Genomic DNA, 23,271 nt, shown 5'->3' on the forward strand with positions numbered 1-23,271 from the left:
CATGTATGGCAATGGCATTATTAAGGGTAGGGGTTGGATTATGGCTTTTTTCAACTTTCCTTCAAACCTAGAAATAGGAAAGGAAGGTTATTAACTAGCTAAGTAAGTAGTTCATGCTTTCGTGGCAGGGATGTGACACTTAACCCTCTAAGGTACTGAAAGTTAAGATGCACCGTGGGTGGCTCAGTCGGTTAAGAGTCTGCCTTCAGCTCAGGTCATGATCTCAGGGTCCTGGGATGGAGCCTGCATTTGGTGGGAAGGTGTCCCTGCTTAGCGGAGTGTCTGCTTCTTCCTCTTTCTCTGCCATTCCTCCCCTCCCTGCCTTGTACATGCTCTCTCTCAAATAAATAAAATCTTAAAAAAAAAAGTTAAGACAGCAAACTAGACATGTTTACATTACGCTGATAAGGAAATCGTGCCAAAGTCCATAATGCATTAAGCACAGTATAGCCATCTCTAGGGACCTAAGGCTGTCAAGTGGGGACAGCTGGTTAGACTGCTGTAAAGAAGTACGGTCCCTATTCCACTTAATTTGATTGCCCGTTGCTCCTCTGAGGCAGTTACGTAGCATTCCTCACTTTATCTGGCTAGGACTTTAATTTTGGATTTATAAAGGATTTTCACATAATTCTCATAAAATAAGTTTATACTTTATATATTTAAAGTTTATACTTTTATCATTATTATTACTATTATTAAAATGTTAATTTTAAATAAATTGGGTATTAATCATTCAGCAGAAATACTTACTCTAAAATATAAAATTAGAGATGACTCCCCAATAAGTATTTGCTCTAGCTAAATGTTAGGAAAAAAGAAAACCCTGTGTGTGTGTGTGTATGTGTGTGTGAAAAGTAAAATATGTCTCCTAAAGAAAAACAACAGTTGTAGGAAAGGGGATTTGTGTCAGAATAACATTTGAGGTCTTTGAATCCTTGAACTCTATGGACTTGCTACTGAGCTATAAAATGGAAATTATTCACAAGGTTGTGGCAAAGCTCAACATAGACAATGTGTTTGTAACAAATGTCTTAAGTTGTGAAGAGGTGTATTAGTTACTTTATAAATTACTTAAGAGGATATATATAATATTTCACAGAAAGTTTGAGGCTAACTTTGGCAAAATTCAGTTTTTCTAAGTTAAATCTGTTATTTCTGTGCTTATTGCTTAGAGCCCAAATATGTGGTTGCATTGAAAGTCAGACCCCTTATATTAAAACCTGTGTTCTTTGTTACAGGTATGATGAGTACATTCTGAGTCCCAGGATAGTGGGAAGCCACCAATGGAGTGCAAGCATGCTATGGAAATTGCTGATAAGATCCCAGCTGTGCAGGCTGTGTTCCTTCAGAAAGATGCTGTCGGCTTCAAAATACAGACCCTCTTTAGCGTCCTTCACCTATACAACTGATCATCAGTCAAACAAAGAAAATAAAAGAACAGTGGAAAAACTCTATAAATTTTCAGTTGACATCAGGAAAATTCGCAGATTAAAAGGATGGGTCCTTTTTGAAGATGAAACCTATGTTGAAGAAGTTGCAGATGTTTTACAACAACTAGGTGCCAATGAAGCTACTGTTGCCAGTATTTTGGAACGTTGCCCAGAAGCAATTGTCTGCAGTCCAACCACTGTTAACACTCAGAGAGAAGTCTGGCAGTTGGTCTGCAAAAATGAGCAAGAGTTAGTTAAGTTAATAGAACAGTTTCCAGAATCTTTCTTTACTATTAAAGACCAGGAAACCCAGAAGCTGAACATTCAGTTCTTTCAAGAGTTGGGACTCAAAAATGTGGTCATTGGCAGATTTTTGACAACTGCATCTAATATTTTTCATAACCCTATTGAGAAAAATAGGCAAATGATAAGTATTCTCCAAGAGAGTTACCTAAATTTGGGTGGCTCTGAGGCCAACATGAAAGTTTGGTTACTGAAATTATTAAGCCAGAATCCATTTATATTGCTAAATTCTTCTGCAGCTATAAAGAAAACACTAGAATTTCTCCAGGAGCAAGGTTTCACAAACTTTGAAATTCTCCAGCTTTTATCCAAACTCAAAGGATTTCTTTTTCAGCTTTGCCCAGGAAATATACAGAATAGCATTTCCTTCTCTAAAAATGCTTTTAAATGTACAGATCATGACCTGAAGCAATTAGTTTTGAAATGTCCTGCCATTTTATATTACTCTGTTCCAGTTTTGGAAGAGAGAATTCAGGGATTACTGAAAGAAGGGATTTCCATAGCTCAGATAAAAGAGACTCCCATGGTTCTTGAATTAACACCACAGATAGTGCAGTACAGGATAAGGAAACTAAATTCCCTAGGCTACAGAATAAAAGATGGACATCTAGCAAATTTAAATGGAACAAAAAAAGAGTTTGAGGCTAACTTTGGCAAAATTCAGGCCAAAAAAGGAAGGCCGTTATTTAACCCTGTGGCACCATTAAATGTTGAAGAGTAACTTGGGGACTGCTGCTGCTTTATAGTATCGCAGAGTGAAGCTGAGTAGCAAAGACTTAAGTGATTCAGGCAGTTTATAGGCACTACTACTTTTAAGAAACTACTAACCTTTTGAGTTGTGTCTAAGTTAATTCCAAAGCAGACAATCTGACTCCTTTGCTATATTTTAAACTATAAACTGCATTTATTTTAAATAAATTTGGTAAATAAAGTTGGTAATTTTGATTTTGAGCTATTTTTAAAAACTCCTGTACTAGTAAGTGGCACATCAGAATGATAACTTTATCAGAGAATCCTTTCTAAGAATTGCCAGGTGCACTCCCTTAATGCAGGTATGGATACATTTTTATTTGTGTAGCACATTTCGTCTGGGACATAGATCCAGTCTGTCTTCCTCACCACCAGCTCTGAAACATCACTCTACTGTGGTCTGAATCCTGTGTGTCTTAGTGTTAAGTGAAATTAGCAAACTTCTAATATTTTTTTTCGAGAAAGCTGATTTTATCTCTTGGTTGTGATAAAGGAGTACCTTTGAGAACCAAATATTTCTCATCCAAAAAAGAACAGAGCTTACTTGTGTGGTTTGTTTAAAACTGACCATCTCCTCTCATAGAACTCCTTTATGTGCACTGATTACTTTCCCCATTTTATAGATGAGGAAACAAGCTTAGAGAGGCCTGCCAAGTGATAGAGCCCAGATTTATTGTGATCTGACTTCTGTTCAAACCTGTGAATAGAAAAAGGATTGCTTAAGAGTTGGCATTAATTAAGAAAAGTTATACCCTGGGGTGCCTGGGCGGCTCAGGAGGTTGACCTCAACTCTTGGATTCAGGTCGGCTCCTGATCTCATGGCTCCGTGCTCAGTGGGAGTCTGCTTGGATATTCCCTCCCTCTGCCCCTTCCTCCTCTCTTGCTTGCTTTCTCTCAAGTAAATGAATCTTTAAAAAAAAAAAAAAAAAAAAGCCACACCCTTACATGACATGCCAAAGGAGTATCAGCTACAAACTTAGGGATTTTTATGCAAAATTTCTTAAATATGAAATGATCTAACTTACATACATTTGAAGTAAGCAGCTTTTTAGAAAACTGAAAATCCAGGTCTGGCTCTGAAAGGGAAAGAGTGTGATGGTACCGATTTTAGTAGCGTTCCAAGTTTCTATTTCTAAATCTTGTTCCAAGATAAACATTACCCAGATAAAGACTGGCTCACTTCCAGCTGTGCAGTTTGAACTTTGTAACAAATATACAGTTGACCTTAACACTCCAGTATCTGTGTCCTATGTGTGCATGGTCTTAAATAATGAAAGACCTTTATTCATTAAGCAAATGCAAGTAATCCTCACTATCCACATCTGTTAGGTTCCTTAGGGTAGTGAAAGATACTCCTGTGCAGCAACTATTAAGTGCCTGGCATATTGTGCTTCAGAACCCTAAGGGTTGAATGCCACCATTTACTGTTCTACAGATGAGGAGACACAGGCACAAAAAGGGTCACTTACTTACCTACCCAAAGTTAAACAGGAATGTTTGTTCAAGAAAAAGAATGGTAGCCAGTAGTAGTTGGGTCAGGAAGGAGTGTCAGGGAGAGTGGCACAGGTTAAGAGTGTCACCTGTCCATCTGAGGAATAGCATCTCATTCTAAGTGTGATGGGAAACCCTTGGAAAATTTCTTTTGGTTGCTGTCCTGACATAATTATCAGTGGTGCACTTTATCTTCCACTGTCAGTCTCCTAGTTTGGAATACATTATACATTTAAATGGTTACCTTAGTTCTATTTTGAGATGCCTGCTAGATAACTGAGCAGACATGTCAAACAGGCAAATGGCCAAGTGTGGAACTGTGAGAAGTCAGGGCGAGAGAGAGAGATTCAGGGATCATCTGTGTATCTATGATATTTAAAGCTGCAATTCTAAATGGGGTTGCCCAGAAATAGATTATAGATTTGTAGTAGTGGCTGGCCATGCCAGGGAAGAGTTGATCAAAAGAAGAGGTCTGCCAAGAAAAGAGGGCATGGTCAATAATATTGAATGCCACAGAGTGGTCAACTAAGATACAGATAAGTGACCAATAGATTTGGCAACAAGGAAATCACTGGGGGGGGGGGGGGGGGGCGGTGCCTGGGTGGCTCAGCGGTTTAGCATCTGCCTTCGGCTCAGGGCGTGACCCCAGGGTTCTGGGATCGAGTCCCACCTCGGGCTTCCTGCAAGGAGCCTGCTTCTCTGTGCCTCTCATGAATAAATAAATCTTAAAAAAAAAAAAAAAAAGAAAATCATTGGTTGGCCCTATTAGGAGTGATTGTGGTGCAATGAGAATGTTAAGAAGACAACTGGAGCGGACTGCAAGGACAGGAGATGGGTAAGAGGCAGGGACTATATAAAGCTTTTCAAGAACTGCAAAGGGAAGCCAGAAAATGAAGGTTTTAAGATTAGGCATAATTTTTCTTAAAAGAAAGCAAACACCAGAAAGTGCTTCTATGCTGATAGGTATGACTCAGGAGAGCGATGGAAGAGATGGAAAAACTGCCGGATTAATATCCTGCAGGGAGTGAAAGTGAACGGATGTTGGGTCAGAGCACTGGTCCACAGAACACGGGAACGGATGCAGGCAGGTTGATGGAGTAAGTGGCATGAGAGGACAGTTACTGCTAGGTTGCCTCTTTTTACACAGGGCAGTAGAAGGGGGGGGGGGGGGCGGCGGTTACTGCAGGAGGGTTGGGAAGGAAGGTACCGGGTGGTGGTTCTGAGTAAGAAAACGAACATACATGAGGGCCTATGAGAAAGTTCGGCAGAGTTGAGTGGCCATTAATTTGAAAAAAGCTTAGTATACATCAGCAAAATTGAGGTGCTCAGGTGAAGGTATGGAAAACCAGAAGCAGTTTCAGTTATAGATACATATTTGTAGCTTACTCTGACTTAACAAGATTAATTTTTTAGAAAATACACATTCATGGCCAAACATGCAGTATCCAGACTTTATTTTCCCTTAGACCAAATCCTATTCCATAGTTTTTAGTCCTTGAACCTTTCTGCCTTTTTCCATAATTGCATTTTTATTCAGGTCTTTCTTCCTAGATAAAATTTTAAATATTCAAAGTCAACAACATAGCAAAGAAACAGCCTTACATAAAACACTAGAGTCAAATTTTACTTCCTCCATGGAAAAAGGCTCTAATAACAATTATTTCCTTTAAACAGTTTATAATTATACTAAATTCATTTCTCTGACAGAATGTAATTAGCTGCCAAAATAAATAGGATTACCTGTAAGATTTCCCGGGAACTCAAGTTAGCCTGGTAAATCCAGCATATATAGTCAGCACTGAATGCCAACCGAAGAATAAAGGACTAGTTACTGAGTAGCCCCATTTCTGTTTCTGGTAATAAGCTGGAGAGGTTGTGACTTACACGAATTTAAAAGTGGTAATAGGAAACTAACACTGAAAGCCTGTTTCGTATTTGTAAAAAGAGATACTTCTCTGGTTCTGATTAAATCAGATAATATATGGACAGCACCTGGCAGGTAAGTAGATACCCAGGGTATTACCAATTTTCTACCTTCCTCCAACCTGGTTCCCATCTTTTGCGTCACTTCTGTCCAGTGAGAGGTGCGAGTTGGTGCCACAGTTGCTTAGGACAGAGTAAGGTGCCTCCTACTTCATCAGATCCCAAACTGTAGACAATAATCACCTGTGGAGGCTGTTAAGCCGCAGTCCTGGGCCCCACCCTGCAGAAACTGAGAAAGTTGGGGTAAAAACCTAAAAACCTGCACTTTTAATCTTCATCAGAGTTGTCTAAAATCTATTTGTATTTCATTGTGTTGGTATCAAAATACATACTTGAAGATGTTTACTCATGTTTGTGCATTAGTATCCAAAATTAAAAACTGACTACAGTACTTACTGAACTGCTATGTAACTAAAAATTTTAAGACTACCGTTTTTCAAATTTCCTTTATTTCCTTAGATCTTAATGAAACATTTCATCTTTTGCAGATCATAGTGCTTTATTAACAGACTTGTGTATTCTTTTCCCATTCCTTTAATACAAAAAAAATTTTATTCAATCACCAGTCATCTTCATCTGACATTTCACTAAGTACAGGATTCATAATGTCAACATTATTAGATCAGTCATTCAAGTGGGTCACACAAGTTCATTGGTATTGTGCCAAATACCCACTCAAAAGATACACTGAATTACAGATGCCTCCAGGTGTATGTATCAACCTTAGTTTCTTGAAGTGAACCAGGACTGTTTCACAGGTCAAACTGCCAGTCTACAGAAATAAGCTGGAAAAGACCCAAGTGTACGGCTATACATATTGAATGGCAAGTTCATTGCTACAAGAACCTCTATAACTGACTGTCCGTTTGTACACTTCTCTGCCATTCTTGCAAAAGCCTCCCCTGAATAAAGTTATAGTTCAGAGTTTAAAGCAAACTTGATGAGATAAAACGTACCAGGTGGCTTTTCTGTGGCAGAAATTACAACCATTTTTCCTCAAGCAATTTTAAAGACAAGCAAGGTTGAAAATAAATATGCAAGCACACAGTAAACTAAGGTCTATATTTAGAAATTCAGGTACAAAGCACAGCAGAGCCTATGACTGTAGAAGATAAATTAGAAATATAAACTAGCAATGAAGCAATAATTTCTTTCAAATAGCAGGAAACAAGTTCTCCAATACCATTATTTTAGATCACTGTTTAGTATTCATCTATTAACTTTGGAGTTTGTTTTAAAAATCCCTTTTGCTGATTATAACATTTGACCAGATATACCAAATAGACCTTAAATCATAGTACATGAAATAAACCACTTAATTTCTGATAAACTCAACAACTTTTTGTATATAATGATGGGCTCAAGAACCTTTGTAGGTTTGCTTAAGATCCCTACTGGTGTTTATGAAAGCTTTTAAAAGTTATGTTCTTATCCATTTGTTGTTCTACATTATTAATGTAAAACTCTTAGTGGTTTAGAAACAAACATTTAAGCCTTGCATGTTGGAGTGATCTGTTTTAAGTTCTCAAGGATGTATTCTGATTTACTCCAGAGCATCACCTCCTTTCCTCCCCTCCCTCACACTCTCTCACACACACACATACACAATTCTGCAAAATGGAGGCAAATTTCCAGACTTCAGTATAAGGAAAACTAAGATTTTTCAGGCTTTGATTATAACCCTTAGTTAAGAGGAATGCCAAATGTATGTGCTACTTTTAAAATTTTTATGAAACAGAATATGAAATAAAAAGATGAATTCCAGCTGTCATATTCTTTGAGAATGAATGAGACATGATGAGACATCTTAACAAAACATGACACTTATCATCCATAATCAAAAATTTCAATTCCCTGCCTGAAGTTGACTTGGAAATGGTACAAAGTCTACGACTTCTCAAAGGATCATAAGATAACATTTTAAAAGCCTGCAAACCACTGAAAGCACTTATATATATTTTACATTCAAAACTAATCTATGGAGCCCATTTCATTCAATTTAAAAGTCAGTTCCCAAATATCTGTGGCTGCTTTTACTGTGTTTTTAAGAAGGGGATTTTAAGCCATCCTAGAGATAAAATTGGTGTGAAGAATTCTTTTTATATCTTAGATGCTTTAGGTGATTAAGAACTTAAAATTGTTACTCCTTAATATGAAACTTCCAAAACAGCTTATGACCAGCAAAGAAATGTTCCTTAGGCACTGTGAGGTGTACTAAGATGGAGCATGAAACCAGGTTGAAGCATACAGTTTGGTAACTACACTGATGGTTAACAAAACGTTAACAAGCACTAACTTACTACCTTATCACTGAGCGCAAGAAATGCCTTTACCCCACTACTCCTGAGATTCTTAAGAGGGAAAACTAATTTCACAAACAATTTAAAAAATAATCCATATATAGTTCTAAGAACTGCACATGTTTAGGGTATTAGAAAAGATGTTTTCTTTTATAAGGCATCAATGATTAAATTAATGTAATGCATATCTAACAAAAGATGGTTAACACTCAGTATCATAAAACCATTTACTCTTCTTTTAAATTTCTCTAATTCCTGCTACTTTTACCAGCTTAAATAAGAAAAGAATGCCTCTTGGCCTAATCAACTATGGTTATAAAAAAAACTAAGACATCTGAAACTATTAGGCACATCAAAGGTACAGTTTATGTAGTTCAAGGTTCCCTTCTTAAGGGGCAAATGAGTTACCTGGCACATTATACATATGGAACTGTAAAGATCATCAACTAAATTCAACTTTCACATTTTTTAGTTTAAACTGAAAGACTTCTAGTAAATATTCAAATATACCATATCTTCAGTTACAATTGAGTAAGTGTAACATTTTACCAGATAAAAAGCTGGAATTTAAGTATGAGAAACCTTCATACACTGTGCTAGTATTGGTCTCTTCTTTTTAGACAAAAGCCAGTCATCAATACTTTCAACACAGCAGTTTAGAAGATAAACGTCCAAACAGGTGACTTGGTTGTAGTCCATAATTTAGCAATTCAATGCCACTGGCATCATAATGCTGTGGAGAGCAAGTGTATCTCCATATTTTAGTCAGATTTGTCTTTCTTCTTTCCTGTTAAGGGCACTTTGTTTACAACAGCAGACCCAACAGCTGTAACACCTCCAGCCACAGCAGACACGCCCCCTTTCACCAGCCCTATTCCCATGGAAGGCACAGTTGTAACAGCTGTCTTGGTCACCTCCAGACTCTTCCCACCAATCCAAGCCACACCACCAATGGTGGCACCAACGGCTCCCTTTGTAACACTGAAGATACCGCCAGTCACACGGGACAACATGCCTGGTTGCTGCTGTGGGTGATCTTTCATTGAACCTAGTGAGAGAAATACGAAGACAGTCAAATATTAAGTCTTTATAAGAGCAGTACAAATCATTAAGTATCCTAAGACTTCCTAACAATCTGGAGGTTGTTTTGATAAGGTGAACCACATAAATACAAATCTGATCAAGACACTAAGGAGCTCTTCCCTCAAGGCTATAATCATGCATGTTTTTAAAATATCCTGGTCCGGATCCCTGGGTGGCGCAGCGGTTTGGCGCCTGCCTTTAGCCCAGGGCGTGATCCTAGAGACCTGGGATCGAATCCCACATCGGGGTCCCGGTGCATAGAGCCTGCTTCTCCCTCTGCCTGTGTCTCTGCCTCTCCCTCTCTCTCTCTCTCTATCATAAATAAATAAAAATTTAAAAAAAGAAAAAAAAAATATCCTGGTCCAATGCTGTCTTGGTATCTGAGAAAAAATGCTTTGGGGACTATCATAAAATATTTTAAAACCTAAATTTAAATGTTTCCTTGATTTACAGTTTTGTTGTTATTAATAAAAATCTTTATATCCTAAAAGGAGCATGAAAAAATAAGAAGATAAATATATTTAGCCTTCATTTCCTTGACAGAATTCAGTCATTAGTCAAACAACCTTCTCCATTTAAAGCAGTGGTTCTCAAAGTTTTGTCTGGAACTGCTGGGGATCCAACAAGACCATTTCAGGGGCTCTGCAGGATAGAAATTATTTTCATAATAATATAACATGTCATCTATCCTTTCACTTTTATTTTCACATTCATTCACAAGTCTACAGAATTTTCCAGAATCTAAATGATGTGCAGTACTCAAGAGACCAAACATAGAAGCAGCTGAGAAACTAGCCATCTTCTATTAGCCCTAACACTAAAGAGATTTGTAAAAATTTAAAAAACAAGGTCACCCACCCTCTTCACATTTTTTGTTTTGTTTTTATTTGGATAGGTGTTTTTCAAAATCTATGTTAATCGTGTTACTATGTAATGAGTCCACTGGAGTCTTTAATGAATAAAATATTTAATTTCCATTATTATTTATATGCCAAATATCAACAAAGATAGCTTTTTGGGGTCCTCAATTTTTAAAAGCATCTTGCAACCAAAAAGCTTGAGAACCACTAATTTAAATACATATGGGTATTATTTTAATAATAATTTACATTTTAATAATGTATTTAAAGAGCTAATGATACATAAAAATAGGAAAATTATTCATCTCTTAAAATGTTACTTACCTAAAATCATTTTTGTAATGTTGAGAAACTACAGCTATGCTTAATACTTTCACTGCCTCAGTAATTCTTACAGGAGAGAGCATATGATTTAAACATCTAGTCTGTAAAAACTCCTTTACTCCAGAAAGGGTAGTATCAATATGAAAATTCATATTTATTTAAGTCATCAGATTGTTATCTGGTTTGTTTCACTTTGTTTTGAATAGAGCCATCCAAACTGGCATGGAACCTCAAACTCAGGAATAAAATAACAGGAAGATTTCATAAAAATCTTCTTGTGTCAGTCTCAAATAAACACAGGTCTTTCCTCCTTTGTAATCTAATGATTTAGATACCAACAACACGTAAGCTATGATGTCTATATTTTTCTAAACTTCACGGAAAAACACTTGGTCACGAAACAGATCAGGCTTTATTCACTGAAAAGGTACACTGACACAAAGAAAAGCAAATTCTTGGGTATACAGGCCCAACTAGGACCATCAAAGTTACTAACTCCTAGCAGAATATGATTATCAGGGAAGATAACACTGGGAAACGGATAATATTTTCTTAAATATTTTATTTATTTATTCATGAGAGAGAGAGAGAGAGAGAGAGAGGCAGAGACACAGGCAGAGGGAGAAGCAGGCTCCATGCACCGGGAGCCCAACGTGGGATTCGATCCCAGGTCTCCAGGATCGCGCCCTGGGCCAAAGGCAGGCGCTAAACCACTGCGCCACCCAGGGATCCCTCATCCTTTATTCTTTACCTTGATTCTCTATCTTACCTATTATGACTGTCCTGTACGAACATACAGCTGTCAAACAAAATCACTATTTGGTTTAGTTTAATAATATTCTAGGGCAGCCCCAGTGGCTTAGCAGTTTAGCGCCACCTTGAGCCCGGGGCGTGATCCTGGAGAACCAGGATCAAGTCCCACATCAGACTCCCTGCATGGAGCCTGCTTCTCCCTCTGCCTGTGTCTCTGTCTCTGTGTGTGTCTCTCATGAATAAATAAATAATAATAATAAATAATAATAATATTCTACAGCAAAATCATAAGTAGAAAATGCCTATAGTCCTTTTCTGTGTATAGTCAAGACATTCACATTTGCAGTTAGTGTTTCCAAGGATTTTTGAAGTTTAGGTAAGAAAATGATTCATGATGTCACAATTTTCAAACAAAAAGAGAATTTAATCAGACCCTAAGACCATGTATTAATATAGAAAGAAGAGCTACCAATTATAAATAACAGCTTAATAACAAATCTCCAAATCTCAAGTGCCTCTTGAATTGAGTTTTTGTAATGCATGACATTAAAATTAAATATAGTCCATCCTTCCTCTGCACCCTACACCTATTCTTAACAAATGAAAGGATACTCTAACTTATGAAATGGTCTTAATAAGAGTAGCAAAAGAAAAGATCTTACATAATAAAACAGCTGCATGGTGTCCCCATTCACCAATATCTGTGCTTTCTTAAAAGCTAAAAATGCTGATCTTCAACTATTTTTGGAACATATTCACTGACAAGGTAAACAGATTGTTACTTTAAATTTAACAAAAACAATCGGAATTTTAATTCAGTAGGATGTTTGTTTCCATTCTTAGTGTGTCAGGTGCATACTTACCTTCTGGTGGTTCATCACTAAGGTATGATGGGAGTTCTTGATTTTTATCTGCCTGATTCATGATCTCCTAAAAAACATATACACATTTCATTGTAACCTCAATAATCTGAGATGACCTCCTATCACATACTAAATTAAGACAATCCATTTTATTCAGATAAACATTTTAAAACACTTGTAGCAAAACTTCATCTTACTCCTCTCTTACTTTGTGGTGTTTAGGAAATACTTTTAATTACACTAGTGTACAATACAAATCTTATCTCAAACACCAACCAAACAGTAACAAGTATAGTATTATATTTTTACTGTTGCTTACTAATTCAAAGTTGGAAGGTGGGGATTAGACAAAAATCGTGTTTCCTCCTACAGGAAACCATTAACCGTATTGGTTAACGGTAATTTCACAACAGACTTAAGGAAAACCTATACTATACTAAAAAATATGTTCTACCTGAAAATTTTCTAAAAATCATGATATCCTTCTATAAAGGTGGCATTACCTATCTGAATCATTAAGAGATGGATTTTGATTACTTTTTTATTGTTTTTAGAGCTCTTAAAAACACAGGTAGCAAAAGAACTCAAGATCTATGAAAAAATATATATGCGATTATCTCACTATGAAAAGGAAATGAACCTAAGAAATAAAATAAGCTACACTGGAATGACGAAAACAGTTAAACTTTCTTTTGCCAATTTCCTTTACTATCTTTAAATATTTGCTTTTATAGTCATTTGACCAAGAAAATATTAAAGCAAGTCGGGACTGGAATACTAGTATTCCAGTACTACAAGTATTAGAATACTATTTAAAGAATTTAAAACAAAACATGCAGAAATTCTGGCAGAGTATGTGTGTCCCTTCCTGATGAAAAACTACTGTGGAGTCACCTTCTTCCCCACTGAGCTGTTAATTCCAAGAGGAGAGACTATTTAGCTTGTTTCCAGGATCTGTATATCATATAGGTGCAAGCCAGATCACCTGGCTGATCAACCAGTTAACAGATGCTACCACGCTGTGTACAGAAATACGAGGAAATTACATACACATATACATCTGACACAAGTGAACTGGAGTATAAAAACAGGTATGATGCAATGGGGAGGGTGCCTGGCTGGCTCAGTCTGTGACTCTTGATCTCAGGGTCATGAGTTCAAGGCACACAGTAGGCATAAAGCTTATTTAAACAACAGGTGTGACAGTAATTGCATGTATTTCAAAACTGCCTTTCTGTATATATTCCACAAATCCCAACTAAAAGACTCCATTTCCTAATACAGAATCCCTTTTTATTTTTTTATTATTATTAATTTTTAAGAGACACAGAGAGAAAGAGTGGCAGAGACACAGGCAGAGGGAGAAGCAGGCTCCATGCAGGAAGCCCGATGTGGGACTCGATCCCAGGTCTCCAGGATCACACCCTGGGCCGAAGGCAGGCGCCAAACCACTGAGCCACCTGGGCTGCCCCAGAATCCCTTTTTAAAAAATTCTTAATTTTCCCACATATACCTTGTAATTTAAAAAAGAAAAAGGCTACCGTTTTAAAAGATTAAAGCTGCTTTATAAAAAAACATACGCAAGTTCATTTATATAATATGAATTAACTTTATCCTCCTATGAGTAGGCAATGAGGAGCCACGGCAAGATAACATCGTCAGATCTGTGCTTTAAGAAGTTATCTGAAGCAAGAACAGATGAAGGTGGGGCACCTGGGTGGCTCAGTTGGTTAAGTGGCTGACTTGATTTCAGCTCAGGTCATGGTCTTGGGGTGGGGCTCTACACTCACTGCATCTGCTTGAGATTCTCTTTCTCCCTCTCCCTCTGTCCATCCCCCTGCTCATGCTTGCTTTCTCTTGGTTTCAAATAAATAAATATAAATTTTTTAAAAGGAACAGATGAAGGACAGAGATTAAACACCGTAAGTGGCTACTTTAGAAGTTTGGTGAGATGGGAGTAAGTTTAAACTGCCAGTTTTTTCAGTATAAATAAATGTTTGAACAAAAACCTAGGAGTCGGGATCCCTGGGTGGCGCAGCGGTTTGGCGCCTGCCTTTGGCCCAGGGCGTGATCCTGGAGACCCGGGATCGAATCCCATGTCGGGCTCCCGGTGCATGGAGCCTGCTTCTCCCTCTGCCTGTGTCTCTGCCTCTCTCTCTCTCTCTCTCGCTCTCTGTGACTATCATAAATAAATAAAAATTAAAAAAAAAACAAAAAACCTAGGAGTCAACCCTCGACTTTCTGATTTTTACATTCCCATCTAATCATCAGTAAATTCTGCTGCCTAAATCAATCCAGAATACAACCATTTCTCATCACCTCTACTGCTACCACTTTCAGTTAAACTATAGTAGCTCTTGCTTGGGCTGCGACAAAGTCTCTTATCTGGCCTCTGAGCTTCTACCTTTGTTCTTCAGTTTAGCCCTGCCATACTCTGCTTAAACCCCTACAACTGCTTCCTGTTTTGCTCAGAATAAAATCTAGAGTTGAGGCCTGACATCTAACACTCTGATAGCGTCTCCTACCATTCTGCCTCTCACTCGTAGCAGTCCAGAAACACGGGTTTCCCTGCTCATCCTCTCCTGAGAGGCTCTTCCCCAAGACATGTGCATGGCTTGCTTCCTTACGTCCTTCAAGTCTCTATGCAAATTTTTCCTTTAATAGAGATCTTCCCAGACCACCTGACAATAGATTAGCACCCCCCTCCACTCCTCTCCCTATCATTTTCACCTAACCTTGCTCTATTTTCTTTATTGCTCTGTCACTTGATCATATGCATCAAATATATATATATTTTATATACATATATGTATATATACATACATATATGCATATAAATACACACATACATATATATGTATACATATATGTATACATATATGTATATAAAATATATATACTTTATGTCTTCCACTATTTGAATGTAAACTCCAGGAGAACGAGGCTTGGTTTTATTCACTGCTCCATCCCCAGAGCCTTTTTCAATGCCTGATGCTTGGTAGACAATACTTGGATTTTTTGTATGAAGTGGAAAAGAGCTTGGGTATTAATATGAGAGAAAAGGAAAATATAGGATGTAAAATTTCTAGTCTGAGCAATGAAGTAGACAAAAAAGATAAAGACAAGGTATAGGAGACAAGAAACTACTTCTGAGAGAAGATGACGGACTTTTTAAAATTTTTATTTTATTGTGTTAAGAATACTTAACTGAGATCTGCCCTCTAAAATATAAGTGTATACTACATTACTGTTGACTATAGGTATGATGAAGGATTTGTTTTTGAACAGCTGGATTTGAAATGCCTTCAGGACATCTACCGGATATGTTTATTAGCAGGCAACTGGACTTAAGGGGTCTGAAACTTAGCATGAAGTTTGAGTTAGAGTTGAGGCCCTGAGAGTGGTTTGAAGTGATAGCTACACATGTTGGGGATTGATGATACGATCAAGGAAAAGAATGGTAATAGAGAAGTAGACCGATAACCTTAATTAGACTGCTCATATTTAAGAGGTAAGTGAAAGGGAAGCCAGCAAAAACAAATAAAATATAAAATACATCTGAAAGTGTACAAATGAGTACAGCCTCCTGGAAGGCAAGAGATGAATTTATAAGCTTCCCAGAGACACATACAATGCAGACATTAATATAATTTATGGAGACCAAATACTATGGGGAAATGATAATGTTACATTTAGAGAATATAAAAGGCATATATATAGCATATAATCCAATTTTTTAAATGCACATAAAAAGACTGAAAGGAAGCATACCAAAATGTTGATAAATACTGCCACTAAGGGAGTAGAAATATTTGTATAGAGACGAGAGAGAGAAAAAGAAATACCATCCTCCCCTTTAATATATAGATATACATATGTATATTTAAAATCTGTATTTTTTTACCATAAACATGTATTGCTTTTGTACTTCAAGAAAACTGCATATTTTTAATTCTTAGAAATCAGTGATATTCAAAAAGGATATTTTCAAAGATTACACAGCTCATCTACCTAGTTTTTATACTATTTTAGATTTTTATCCTTAAATCAAATTGATCATCTAACAAACAACATACTTAAATCACAAAATGCTGATTTGAAGAAAATGACATCAGCAAGTTTAATTCTTGGTTTTGTCCTTGGTAAGGAAACCATGACAAAGAAAGAGTCTTATGCAGGCTACTAGTACACTGACTACTGCACTGTAAAGAAGTTACCTACTACATCACTCGATAGCTCTGATACAGAACTCCACATAAGAAATTTCTTTAGCGGAATTCAGAAAAACTTTTGTTTCCTCAACATATTTAGAACATTTTCTTCTCTTTGAGACCTACGTACTTTTCTATTTAAAAGATACAAAGAAAGATGATAATTCCCTTTTTCCTTTGGCTTCCAGGAAACTTACAACTAAAATCCCAACTTAACTGGGTAGGTTCCTGTAGCCTGCGTAGTTGTCCTATTTTCCCCCAACTCCACACCTCAGGACTTCCACTCTTATCGCTGTTGTCCAGGGTTGGTTTGCAATTTCAATTTCTTATATCCTTACCATTTTGTTAGTATATGTTTTTGTAAGCTTGACACACAGTATTTGCAGAATAAATGGGATAAAATTATCTTATCCACATTAATTCTAGGCATCACAAGAAAAAATACATACCAATATATGGCCCAAATTTTTCATTAAAAAGAAAGAGAATACTTTAAGCTAGAATTGTGCTTTTAAGAGCAGTATGCCAGGGGCTTCAAGAACCACAAGAGAGATATGATGCATGTATTTTACTACACAGTAATTTAAAATACTTTTTGTGTTTAAATATACACTAATTAAAAAGATAATTGAAAAGTGCTTGGGAATTTTTAGGATAACTAGACTCTCAAGAAATTTCATTCCTGCTTGGAACTTCTTCAGGATATACTCTCAGATTTACCAGCTCTCTCCCCAACCCACGACAACCCCCCATCCCCCATGAATTTACTCTGCTCCTGTTAGATATATGTTTGGTAGAAGAATGAATGAATGAATGAATGAATGAATGAATGGATTTATTTATTTATTTATTTATTTATTTATTTATTTATTTATTTATTTATTTTTGGTAGAAGAATTTAAAATGTAGATAGAAAATCTGAAAATCTGGAGTCCTGCCAGGTTAGAAGCCTGGCTACTGAGAACAGAGGAACTGGCTATTAGAGGGCTTTGAAAGTCCTAAGAGTCCATAGAGATTGATTTTTGTTTTGTATACATATTTTTTAATGTTTGAGTTTCTTGTACATCACTGGTGTTAACGCAAGCATGTAGTATTAAAATTCCTCTAGAACTCTTAGGGTAATAAAAATTGTGTAAAAGCTGCAAGTATTTGGAATATTGTTGTTTTCTAAATTCCTAATTTGGTCATAAGCCATAAAATACCTTATAAAAGTATTTTTGCTAAAATCCTTAACTATCTGCAGTGCCACCTGTACTATTTACTCACCTAAATCATTCCCAACCCCTACACACATGTATGTCCCAAACTTTTAGTGATATTACCTCTTTACAGACCCACCTTATCACTAAGGAGAACTATTCTTTTTATCACCATCATTACATGAGTCTTGTTTCTTTTAAATTGAGAATTATAAACACAAACACACTCCTAATCTCTTAAAACTAGGAAAGGTAAATAATCTGCATGTAAAATTTAGAAGTATACACATGGAGACAAGTAACAATTGACAAAATGTCAAAATGACCATTTAGATTAAACAAAATTATTGAACTCTATTCAAACCAAAACTCAGTGAGTCATTAGTTCAACATATACTTGGGTCCCTACTATGTGCCAGACACCCTGTTAGGCACTGAGACTTCAGTGTGATTCAGCACACACAGGACTCCTCTAAACCAGTTTACCCAAAGCGGACACACTTCCTGGCACTTATCAATTTATTTCATCCAAAAACCAAAAAATGATATGCTCTCTAGGAACTCATAATATACACAAGTTTCTATTTAAAAAAGTACCTTCCTAAGGAAGGCAATAAAAACAGAAAACAGCCTTTAGATCAGGACAAATAAGTGCATATCCTTGGATATAAATCAGTTTTACCACTTGTTCCTAACATGTGAACAAATTTAGAGTACCAACTAAAACTGGCTATCGGTGTATTTTTTTAAGAAATTGTGAAATGTGAAAGACTTCTTTGCTGTAGACTACAACTTGTCAGTAGTTATCTAGGCATTCTGGACCAAGGAGAAGCAATTCTTGTCCAGTACAATAGCATTACAGCAGCTGGTAAATATATTGAGCTAGGGTTAATAACAACACTATTCCCTAGAGGGTAATTTCTTCCAATAATAGAAATAAGTAAACAAATGCCTCTTAGGAACCCCCCGTCCCTTTTTTAAAGGAAAACAGATGAATCAATGTTGTTTGTGGAAATCTATAACATCTGATACATAAAGTTTTCATTAATGGTGAGGACAGAGTCTGAAAATAGTACACAAATTTCCCTGTGGCTAAACACTCCTTTGTGTACCTAAGGAAGTTAAACAGCACTAACATACTATATGAAGCCTAACTACAAAATACAGTACACAACAGCTTACCTTCAAAGCCACTTCAAAAACCTGTTATTAAATAGTAAATGCCAATTTTCTGTAGGAAAAAGACTATAAATGAATTAGCTTAATTCTTCTACACCTTCTATATATAGGAACTTTGCCACATCCTCATTCCCATTTTAGCTTCTTTGCCAAGTAACTACAAGGAGTTTCAAAAATATGTTTAAACAGAGCTTTAATACACATACACCAATAAGCAGTGTATATTAAAACACCAGCTTACTGTGTTTAGGCTCCTCTAGTTAACCAACTCTCCTGAACAGGCTGCTTTTAAACATGGCCCCCGCCCATTAAATCAACAGCACACAGGCTACAAGAAATGCATTGAATCTGGCAGGGAAGAAAAAGTAATCCATCAGTAAACTTTTAAGTGATCACCTTAGTGATAGTAACAACTAACAGTATCAAAATGGCAATTTTTAAGTGTTGCCTTTAAATGAAACATTAAGCAGAACAAATCAGATAACCAGTACACCAATTATCTTCACTAAATTATACCTCATTAGTTCCACAGATATTTGTGTCCTTCTTACGTCACACACTGTGTTAGGCACTGAGGTTACAACCAGAACAAGCATGTGAAGGCCCTACTCTGAAGGTTTATATGTAATCCAGTGAGATACCTTCAGGAAGTAGCAAAAACAGCAAGTACTCAGTGACTTAGACAAAGACGGGTAAAGATTTTCCTAAAGTTAACAAAACACACACACACACACACACAGAGGAACTTTTCCATCTATCCTGAAACTTTTCTAATGATATTCTTCTTTCTATATGGACATATTTTTACTGAACTTGGTTTCTGGTACATCTGCCATAACAGACTGAAGAAAGTGGAAAAAAAGTCAAAACAGAGTGCATATAGGTTTATTAAAGATTATCTCCCTATTTCTTTTAAAAAAGCAGGCATAGCCACATAGGCAAACACAGACCTGTTGATGTGGTATCAATATTCCTGGGAACCCTTAAGGGCACCCACACCAGTGAATGTTCTAAAGGTTAAACAATCACATATAGCAAATAATGTATTTTCACTTGGAACTAGCACAAGTGTTCACAAAGGTGTAACAAATAAGAACGCTCCTCTTTAGGGGTTTCTAAACCTTTCCCAGCGGCTCCTTCTCCCCGCACCGATCTCTTTAGTCACAAGCAAGTCTTTTTCTTTTTTTCTTTGGCAGAGGGAGTGACGTGGCAGGGGAGGCAGAAAATGACCCTGGAGAAGCCGTGACTAGGGCTAAGCTCAGCACCTCCTCCCTCTGCTCCACGTTGTACACCCAGCACACCCCCACTCCCATCGGGTTCCAGAATTCCTGTCTTCTCACGCGGAAAAGGCGATGTGTTTAGGCGGGCATCTGATTGGAAGCGGGAGCTTGGGGACCAGTCCCGAGGCTGCGTGTGCACAGCAGGACGGTTTCTACTCAGACTCGGGAGGCAATGATGGCACCGACGGGTGCTCCAGCCGCGGTCCCCAGGCCCCCGGGCGCCGCCAGCGCCTCTCCCTTCCACACTCTCCGCTTGAGGCTGGGCGTCAGAGTCGCGCCTTTCTACCTGGAAGAGCACTGGGGCCCAAAGCTGCGTGCCTGAGCCCCAAGGAGCGCTTCATCAACAGGTCGGGAGTCAGCGCGGCGGGGAAGCCCAGCACACGGCCCCCGGCCGCATCCCGCTCGGCTCCAAGCCGCTGACGCCCTCCCCCACCCCCCAGCCTGACGCCGAGAGCTGAGACGCGAACGCGCGGCTTCCAAGGGGAGCCCCGGTCACAAAGCAGGGCTGGGGAGTCCGGGACACGTCAGGAATAACAACGCCGCCACGAACCTCAGTCCGCCCCCAGCGTCGTCCCGCCCCTCCCCCTTTCCCGCTCGGTCCCCCCGAAAGGCTGCGCTCGGGGAAGCCAGGCCCGGGGCGGTGAGGCGCAGGAGAGCTAACGGAAGAAGGCGCCGGGAGGAGGACAGGAAGCCGCCACGGCGCCCCCCGCCCTCCCGGCCCCACTCGCTCACCTCCGGGGTCGAGGGTCGGCGCCTGGAGCCGGGGCTGGGCGGGGGGAGCGGGCCGCACCGAGCGGGGCTGCGGGCGCCTGGGCGACGGGCACGGCCCCGGGCAGCCGCGGGCTCCGGAGGCGCCTCCTCAAGCTCTGGAACCCGAAGACTCCGCGGGCGACGGCGGCTCTAGCGGCCTCTGGATGCGGACGTGGCGCCGGACGCGACCCGCCCCCTCCGCCGCCTCCTCCGCTCCCGCCTCCTCCCGCGCCTCGGCTCCGACGCGCACGCGCGCCCCAGGCCCCTCCCGCGCCCACCCGGCACACGCCCACCCGCGTCTCGGGCCGCCCCGCCCCCCCAGCGGCCCCCCGCCGGCCGCCTCTGAGCGTGCGCACGCGCGGCGCCCCCGCGACCGGCTCCCGGCTCCCGCGCCCCGCGCCCCGCCCCCCGCCCTCCGGGAGCCTCCGCGGGCGCCCCGGGCCCGCCTGCGCGCGCGCCTGGGCCTGGGCCGCCCGCCCCTTCCCGGCGCCGTCCAATCCGCTCGGCCGGGGGGCGCCGAGCCGCGGGAACGCGCCGGCCGCGGCCCTCAGGCCTCCAGCCTCGGCCCCGCGGCTTCGCGAAGCTCTGGTTCCGCCGCGAGTAACGGTCGGTCGGAACTCAGAACCTTTGCCCTGCGGGGGGGTGGACGGTCGCCAGTCTGTGGGGCCCTTCCGTGGCCCGGGGGCTTCAGAACCTTCTCCCCTCCCCTGCTGCCCCTCGGGGGAGAGGCGGGCTGGGCCTTCGCGGCGACGCCGCCCGCTTACGCCTGTGGTCGTTACTGTACAGCTGCCCTGCCCCGGCCCCGGCCCCGGCCCCGGCGGGAGAACCGCTGGGTTGGTGGCCGCCCGGCGCCCCGCAGGGCTCGGGGCTCGGGGCTCGGGGCTCGCCAGGCACTCGAAATGGGCCCGGGAGAGTGGGCTTGGTAGTAGGACTCAGGAGAGGCGGGAGCGAGACACCTGGCGCGGCGCCCCTCCCTCGGCTCCTGCTGACCCGCTGCCCGCCGTGGCGGAGGCTCTGCCCGCGGTTCCGGACGGTGTGGACAAGCGAGCCGTGCGGGGAGGATGCTGCGTGCACCTGAGCCCTGTGCAGGTGTGGGGATGGAGGCGATGAGGGGCGAGAGGCTGATGCTCGACTAGGTAAACGCGACCCGCTGACCTTTCTCTGCCTCTCCTTTCGCACCTTAACATGGAGGAGGACTGTAAGCCCATCACAGGTTTGTCTTTGAATCAAGAGATGGTGGGTGTGAAAGGGCTTTCCAAAAAGGTGAATTCCTATACAAGTGTGAGATCTTCCTTCACGGTCCAGGCAGCAAGACAAAACATGCGAAGTAACCAGTCAGGAAACTCAAAAAGATGTCCCTCCTCCCCACCCCACCCCCACCCCCGCCCCAATGAAAAATAATCCGGGTGATGCAACCGAATCTTTTTTTTTTTTTTTTTTTTTTTTATGCAACCGAATCTTAACTGTTGACCAGGCGCAGACAAGGACACGCTAACCGGGGAGAGCATCCCTGAAGAAGCTAACTTTGATCCACGTCATAAATGTAGTGGACTAAATATAGTTTATGGTTTCAGCCTAGCCATTGATTTATCAAAGCAGCAAATCAGATCCACTTAAACTATGGATTTGAAACTATCAAGATATTTTAGTTTTCCAGATCTTAAAGGAGAAATTAAATAATATTGTCACTTTAAAATATAATTCGGATGGGGGTGCCCGGGTGGCTCAGTGGCTTAAATGTGGGACTCTTTGTTTTTGATCAGGTCATGATCTCATGATGGAGCCCACCTCTGGTTCTGCACTGGTTCTGAAGCCTGCTTAGAATTCTTTCTCTCCCTCTATGTCCTTCCCCCGCCCCTCTAAAAATAAATAAATAAATAAAATATAACATGATTTGGATGATTAGCAGGCTCTACAGATTGTGTGTTTATCACATGTGAAGAGTTGGGTACGTACTCTATCTTATCACAGAAGCCTCTGTCCTTAATACATGAATTTTTAAAAAGATTTTATTTGACATAGAGGACACAAGAAGGAGGAGTGGTAGGGAGAGGGAGAAGAAGGCTCCCTGCTGAGCAGAGAGCCTGATGGAAGACTCCATCCCAGGACCCTGAGATCATGACCTGAGCTGAAGACAGATGCTTAACTGAGCCACCCGGGTGCCCCAATACATGACTTCTAGGGTGAACACTAAGCAGAATGACAAAGTACAAAATTGCACTGTTCTTCCCTTGCACTTTTTTCTCTCCACAGGAGAATTTAATCATTATTGAAGTATAAATGATTAATAAAATTGAGGCCACTCCTGGGAGATTGTACATTTTTAGTTATTACAGTCATAATCCACAGCAGTGGTTAAAAACCATCACATAAACCAACCAAAATGTAGGGGAGCTCTTTGGAAGTTTGTGAGTTCACCAGACCTTTATAAAACTGCCAGTATTTCTTAAAAGGTTGACGCTATCATTTTTTATTACCACAGTATTCAAACCTATAAAAATGAATATCACCA

General features: G+C 40.1%; 4 protein-coding genes across 14 annotated transcripts in view; 3 read left to right on the plus strand and 1 right to left on the minus strand.

Annotated features, from left to right (window-relative positions):
- The window catches only part of CRY1 (cryptochrome circadian regulator 1), a 112,591-nt gene extending 109,913 nt beyond the window's left edge, over window positions 1-2,678 (plus strand). Inside the window, exon 14 of one of the 2 annotated variants that reach the window (XM_049115344.1) lies at window positions 1,239-2,678. The gene's annotated coding sequence lies outside the window, so the exon portion shown is untranslated. The remainder of the gene's footprint in view (window positions 1-1,238) is intronic. The other variant, XM_025461824.3, reaches the window with a different exon arrangement.
- MTERF2 (mitochondrial transcription termination factor 2) lies at window positions 1,297-2,678 on the plus strand. Its single transcript, XM_049115346.1, has one exon. It carries the CDS (start codon window positions 1,297-1,299, stop codon window positions 2,452-2,454), a length of 1,158 nt encoding a protein of 385 aa, XP_048971303.1. The 3' UTR covers window positions 2,455-2,678.
- On the minus strand, window positions 1,520-20,979 carry TMEM263 (transmembrane protein 263). 10 transcript variants are annotated; one of them, XR_007413498.1, is made up of 7 exons: window positions 20,742-20,979; window positions 12,141-12,207; window positions 8,807-9,305; window positions 6,020-6,186; window positions 3,513-3,559; window positions 3,028-3,180; window positions 1,520-1,661 (listed from the first exon to the last, which is right to left on the minus strand). XR_007413498.1 is itself a non-coding variant. In XM_025461859.3 (3 exons), exons 2-3 carry the CDS (start codon window positions 12,199-12,201, stop codon window positions 9,019-9,021), a joined length of 348 nt encoding a protein of 115 aa, XP_025317644.1. In that variant the 5' UTR covers window positions 12,202-12,207; window positions 20,742-20,979; the 3' UTR covers window positions 6,389-9,018. The 10 variants fall into 10 exon arrangements, 2 of the variants coding, with proteins under 2 accessions (XP_025317644.1, XP_025317653.1); XR_007413502.1 differs by lacking the exon at window positions 3,028-3,180 and adding an exon at window positions 3,236-3,391; XR_007413496.1 differs by having other exon boundaries at window positions 3,509-3,559.
- On the plus strand, window positions 20,082-22,664 carry LOC125755869 (basic salivary proline-rich protein 1-like). Its single transcript, XM_049115069.1, has 5 exons — window positions 20,082-20,421; window positions 20,755-21,847; window positions 21,947-22,086; window positions 22,234-22,302; window positions 22,523-22,664. The coding sequence occupies exons 1-5, from the start codon at window positions 20,082-20,084 to the stop codon at window positions 22,579-22,581; spliced, it is 1,701 nt and encodes a 566-aa protein (XP_048971026.1). The 3' UTR covers window positions 22,582-22,664.
- Window positions 22,665-23,271: the final 607 nt, after the last annotated feature.

The sequence above is a fragment of the Canis lupus genome, chromosome 10, assembly GCF_003254725.2.
Source record: "Canis lupus dingo isolate Sandy chromosome 10, ASM325472v2, whole genome shotgun sequence".
In the NCBI taxonomy this organism is placed as follows: domain Eukaryota; kingdom Metazoa; phylum Chordata; class Mammalia; order Carnivora; family Canidae; genus Canis; species Canis lupus.

Coding starts and splice junctions, on each gene's coding strand:
- LOC125755869 (XM_049115069.1), top strand. CDS start 20,082: ATGTGTTTAGGCGGGCATCTGATTGGAAGCGGGAGCTTGGGGACCAGT. Junction 21,848..21,946: donor GTGCACCTGAGCCCTGTGCA/GGTGTGGGGATG, acceptor GCACCTTAACAT/GGAGGAGGACTGTAAGCCCA. Junction 22,303..22,522: donor CTTTGATCCACGTCATAAAT/GTAGTGGACTAA, acceptor GTTTTTGATCAG/GTCATGATCTCATGATGGAG.
- TMEM263 (XM_025461859.3), bottom strand. CDS start 12,201: ATGAATCAGGCAGATAAAAATCAAGAACTCCCATCATACCTTAGTGAT. Junction 9,306..12,140: donor TAGTGATGAACCACCAGAAG/GTAAGTATGCAC, acceptor TTCTCTCACTAG/GTTCAATGAAAGATCACCCA.
- MTERF2 (XM_049115346.1), top strand. CDS start 1,297: ATGCTATGGAAATTGCTGATAAGATCCCAGCTGTGCAGGCTGTGTTCC.